The 5,886-nt window shown below is 38.9% G+C and overlaps 1 protein-coding gene across 1 annotated transcript; it reads left to right on the top strand.

The window, feature by feature from the left end:
• The first annotated feature begins 4,662 nt into the window (after nt 1-4,662).
• On the top strand, nt 4,663-5,607 carry LOC100475831 (olfactory receptor 2W3). Its single transcript, XM_002926903.2, has one exon. The coding sequence runs from the start codon at nt 4,663-4,665 to the stop codon at nt 5,605-5,607; it is 945 nt and encodes a 314-aa protein (XP_002926949.2).
• The last annotated feature ends 279 nt before the right edge of the window (nt 5,608-5,886 follow it).

Raw genomic sequence — 5,886 nt, 5'->3', positions numbered from 1 at the left:
TGCCCTCCTTACTACCCATCACCAGCTGTGGGATAGGCATACAGAGTTTGTGACCCAAAAAATGCTATCAAGCTACATATAACCTCATTATGCATTGTATTTCATTTTCTACTTGTCTGAAATTGATATAGCTTTTGAAAAAATGCAGATGAAGTCATGTACATATACTTATTTCTAACTTTAAACATATATATTTTTTCTGAATATAATCTATTTCAACCAATGCTACAATGAAGATTCTTGGTTTTTATTTACATAATGTGGGTTAATAAACACAGGATAGTTTCCTAGATACACATTAATGAGTCAAAAAATGTAATTTTAACTTCTATAGAAGATAGGTGTTTCCATGGTTAAAATGACATGTACAATGACAAGATAAATATATACTTTTAATTAATGATCTTTATCCTTCCAAAGATATTATTCCCATTTAATTCCCATCAAAAGTTATTCATTCATTTCCCCATACTTTCCTAGCTCTGTAGGTACCACATGTTTAAATACTTACCTATCTAAAAAGTAAATAACTCAATATTTTAAATCCTTAGTCATCAGTGAGAATGATTTTAATGTTTTTAAATCACAGTTTTGTAAAGAATTTGTTTTCCTGTGAACTGCTTTTTCAAGTCATTACCTATTTCTCATTACATGTTTTTCCTCCAATTTCTAGAAAAAAATAGTAAACAAGGTAGTCTGTCAATTGTCATGTTGAGTTGTTAATATTGTCATCATTCATTAGGTTGTTAGTAGAAGTTCTTACAGGTTTTTTAAAAATATGCAATCAAATTTATTTGCATTTTGCCTCATAGCTTTCGAGAATTGCAACTTGTTTTGTGAAATCTAACTAAATCCAAGATAATCAGGAAAAAAAAAGAGAACAACTGTCATTCTTTCTTATATAGTAGTTGCATTTGATTTGAATTTGTTTTTGTGAAAGGAGTGATTTAGGGATCCACAGTTACCCCACTCAAATTCCATGTCAATGATCCTATTTATTATATTTCCAAAGTATGCTTGGATGTACATTACAGGTAGTTTCTTCTCACTAGAATTTTCTTTTGTTTCTTCAGAATTTCCTTGTCTAGTCCCATGGGTTTGTTTTGCCATTCCCTGTTCATATGAGATATAAATTTTATGTAATATATATATAGACTTTCACATTTACCAACTTTCTTTCATATTAAAAAAAAACTCAAAACTTACCTGTAAAACAAATAAGGTAGTTTGATTATTACCACTTTAGATGACAAAGCTATGAAGAAGGTGAAGGAACTTTCCAAGATCTCAAAACTGTATCTTGTTGGCTAAGAGATTGTAACAAGGGAAATTGGAGCTGTAGCCCAAGATATTTTACATCTCTTCCTCTGCATTGATCTGCAAGAGTTGTGGTTTGTACTCTCCTTTGATTGTGATCATTCTTGGAATTTAAATTTGATAGATGTTTCTGCACATGTATGTGAATTATCACCTTCAAGCGTTATTATCTGTTGGATAATGTTGTGATATTTTTTCCTCAAACACTATATAATGCTTTGAGAGAAAAAAATACTCTGATTTCTTACTTTTAAAATATTTTATTTATTTGACAGAAGGAGAGAAAGTGTGCATGAAGAGAGAGCATGGGGAGGTGGGACAGAGGGAAAGGGAGAATTCGGCACCCTGCTGAGCAGGAAGACCACACAGGCCTTGATCCCAGGACCCCAGGCTCATGACCTGAGCTGAAAACAGACACATAACTGACTGAGCCACTCAGGCACCCCAAATACTCTTTGGTTTTTTTTTTCTTAATAACTTTTTTTTATTTTGCTATATTTGTCAACATACAGTACATCCCCAGTTTTTGATGCAATCTTCCATGATTCATTATTTGCGTATGACACCCAGTGCACCATGCAATATATGCCCTCCTTAATACCTATCACCAGCCTATCCCAATCCCCCAACCCCCACCGCTCCGAAGCCCTCAGTTTGGTTCTCAGAGTCCACATTCTCCCATGCTTCATTCCCCCTTCTGTTTACCACTCCTTCATTCTTCCCTTCCTTCTCCTACTGATCTTCCTGCTATTTCTTATGTTCCATAAATGAGTGAAACCATATGATAATTGTCTTTCTCTCCTTGACTTATTTCACTTAGCATTATCTCCTTCAGTCGCATCCATGTTTCTGCAAATGTTGTGAAATCGTTCTTTCTGATGGCTGAGTAATATTCCATCATATAGGGAGCACATCTTCTTAATCCAGTCATCTGATGGAGGGCATCTCGGCTACTTCCACAATTTACCTATTGTGAACAATGCTGCTATGAACGTTGGGGTGCATATGGCCCTTCTCTTCACTACGTCTGCATCTTTGGGGTAAATACCCAGTAGTGCAATGGCTGGGTCATAGGGTAGCTCCATTTTTAACTTTTTAAGGGACTTCCACACTGTTTTCCAGAGTGGCTGTACCAACTTGCATTCCCACCAACAGTGTAATAAGGATCCCCTTTCTCCACATCCTCTCCAACAATTGTTGTTTCTTGCCTTGTCCATTTTTGCCATTCTAACTGGCATAAGGTGGTATCTCAATGTGGTTTTGATTTGAATTTCCTGGATGCCTAATGATTTTGAATATTTTTTCATGTGTCTGTTAGCCATTTGTATGTCTTCATTGGAAAAGTGTCTGTTCATATCTTCTGCCCATTTTTTATTTGATTATTTGTTTCTTGTGCATTGAGTTTGAGAAGTTCTTTGTGGGTCTTGGATACTATTATTTTACCTGTAGTGTCATTTGCGAATATATTCTCCCATTCTGTGTGCTGCCTCTTAGTTTTTTTGACTGTTTCTTTGGCTGTGCAGAAGCTTTTTATCTTGATGAAGTCCCTCAAGTTCATTTTTTCTTTTGTTTCTCTTGCCTTTGGAGATGTGTCATGAAAAAATGTGCTGTGGCCGATGTCAAAGAAGTTGCTGCCTCTGTTCTCCTCTAGGATTTTGATGGATTCCTGTCTTTCATCCATTTGGAGTTTATCTTTGTGTATGGTGTGAGATAGTAGTCAAGTTTCATTCTTTTACATGTTGCTGTTCAGTTTTCCCAACATCATTTGTTAAAGAGCCTGGCATTTCTCCCTTGGATATTCTGGCTTCTGTTTTCATAGTTAATTATTATTATTATTATTATTATTATCATTTACCTTACAGAGATTTATTTATTTATTTATTTATTTATTATAATAATTTTTTATTATGTTATTCACCATACAGTACATCCCCAGTTTTTGATGTAATATTCCATGATTCATTATTTGCATATAACACCCAGAGCACTAGTCAATGTGTGCCCTCCTTAATACCCATCACCGGCCTAATCCCAATCCCCCACCCTCTCACCCATGAAGGCCTCAGAGGTTTCCCAGAGTCCACAGTCTCTCGTGGTTCATTCCCCCTTCTGATTACCACCCTTTCTTCTTCCCTTCCTTCTCCTACTGATATTCCTATTTCTTATGTTCCATAAATGAGTGAAACCATATGATAATTTTCTTTCTCTGCTTGACTTATTTCACTTAGCATTATCTCCTCCAGTGCCATCCAAGTTGCAGCAAATGTGTAATCGTTCTTTCTGATGGCTGAGTAATATTCCATTGTATATATGACCACATCTTCTTAATCCAGTCATCTGATGAAGGGCATCTCAGCTCCTCCCACAATTTAGCTATTGTGGACAATGCTGCTATGAATATTGGGGAGCATATGGCCCTTCTCTTCACTATGTCTGTATCTTTGGGATAAATACCCAGTAATGCAATGGCTGGTTCATACGGTAGCTCTATTTTTAACTTTTTTAGGGACATCCTTGTTTTCCAAAGTGGCTGCACCAACTTGCATTCCCACCAACAGTGTCAGAGGGATCCCCTTTCTCCACATCCTCTCCAACATTTGTTGTTTCCTGCCTTGTCAATTTTTGCCATTCTAACTGGTGTAAGGTGGTACCTCAAGGTGGTTTTGATTTGAATTCCCTTGATGGCTAATGATTTTGAACATTTTTTCATTTGTCTGTTAGCCATTTCTTGAATACCATCCCCAATTGAGAGAAAGAAAGAAGTGTGGAGGGGGTAATTTTATGTGCATTTTGCTTCAGTAGTATTCTGTCTCATACATTATTTATCTGCTCAGGTACTCCAAAATCATCACAAGAACAATAAAATGAATGAGGTTTGACCTTTGGATAAAGAGTGGAGAATGTATTCTACATATAATGGTTATTTTCTAAATACTATTAATTGGTTATTCTGGGCTCCATTTGCGGCCATTGAGGTTTGAGCAGGAGCTTAGAAAGTGGGCTCTGAGAGGAATCAATGGTTGGGCCATAGCAGCATTTCATTCCATGTCATTTGAATTAGAATGTGTTCCAGCAGTAAAGGATGAAGATTATAAATTCCATTTCCTGGATTCAAAATCAACTCTGTTCCTTTCTAGAATGTGGTAATTTGCTTAACACACATCTGTCACAGTTTCCCCTTCTGTAAATCACAGATAAAATGAATGCTAACTCCATATCACTGTTGTGGAGGGTTAAATGACTAAGTGTAAAAAGCATAAAGGAATGTTTGGGTCATTGTAAGTGTTCCATTATAGTTGATACGACTATTATTAGTATCTATATTCCTCTTCAGGTACAGTAGAGATGGATGGGACCAATGAGAGCACCCAGGGAAATTTCATCCTTTTGGGGTTTTCTGACCGCCCCCATCTGGAGAGGATCCTCTTTGTGGTCATCTTGATTGCATACCTCCTGACCCTTGTGGGCAACACCTCCATTATCGTGGTGTCCCGGCTGGACCCTCACCTCCACACTCCCATGTACTTCTTCCTCACCCACCTATCCTTCCTGGACCTCAGTTTCACCACCAGCTCCATCCCTCAGCTGCTCTATAACCTGAATGGAAGTGACAAGACCATCAGCTACATAGGCTGTGCCATCCAGCTCTTCCTATTTCTGGGTCTGGGTGGTGTGGAGTGCCTGCTCCTGGCTGTCATGGCATATGACCGGTTTGTTGCAGTCAGCAAACCCCTCCACTACATGGTGATCATGAATCCACGCCTCTGCAAAGGATTGGTGTCAGTGGCCTGGGGCTGTGGGGTGGCCAACTCCTTGGCCATGTCCCCAGTAACCCTGCATTTACCCCGCTGTGGGCACCGCAGTGTGGACCACTTCCTGTGTGAAATGCCTGCCCTTATCCGAATGGCCTGTATCAACACAGCTGCCATCGAGGGCACTGTCTTTGTCCTGGCAGTGGGCATTGTGCTGTCACCTCTGGTGTTCATCTTGGTGTCCTATGGCTACATTGTAAGGGCCGTATTACACATTCAGTCATCCTCAGGAAGGCACAAAGCCTTCAACACCTGTGGCTCCCATCTCACAGTTGTCTCCCTTTTCTATGGAAACATCATCTACATGTACATGCAACCTGGAAACAGTTCTTCCCAGGACCAGGGCAAATTCCTCACCCTCTTCTACAACATTGTCACACCACTCCTGAACCCCCTGATCTACACGCTCAGAAACAAGGAGGTGAAGGGGGCCCTGAGGAGGCTGCTGCTGGGTAACATAGAGGTGGGGAAGGATTAAAAGGGAATGAGAGACAAGCATTTCCATCTGGTTGTCAACTCCTTCAGAAGCCAGTGATGGCATTTGGAACTGTTGGATCAGACCTGCTCTTAACCTGTCCTTTCAAACTTATATAACTTTCCTTAGACTTCTATATCTGTTTCAGTTCCAGATTATGTTTTAATGAGTGCACTGCTCTACACATAGCATTCAAAAACACTCAAATGATCAATAATACAGGTCTGAAGAACAAAGTGTGATGAATAGTTATAAAGATTTTTCACTACTTCTACCACAGTG

This window comes from Ailuropoda melanoleuca, unplaced genomic scaffold (assembly GCF_002007445.2).
Source record: "Ailuropoda melanoleuca isolate Jingjing unplaced genomic scaffold, ASM200744v2 unplaced-scaffold7480, whole genome shotgun sequence".
Taxonomy (NCBI): Eukaryota; Metazoa; Chordata; class Mammalia; order Carnivora; family Ursidae; genus Ailuropoda; species Ailuropoda melanoleuca.
Note: the sequence above shows the minus strand (reverse complement) of the source record. Positions and strands in the feature narration are given on the sequence as shown.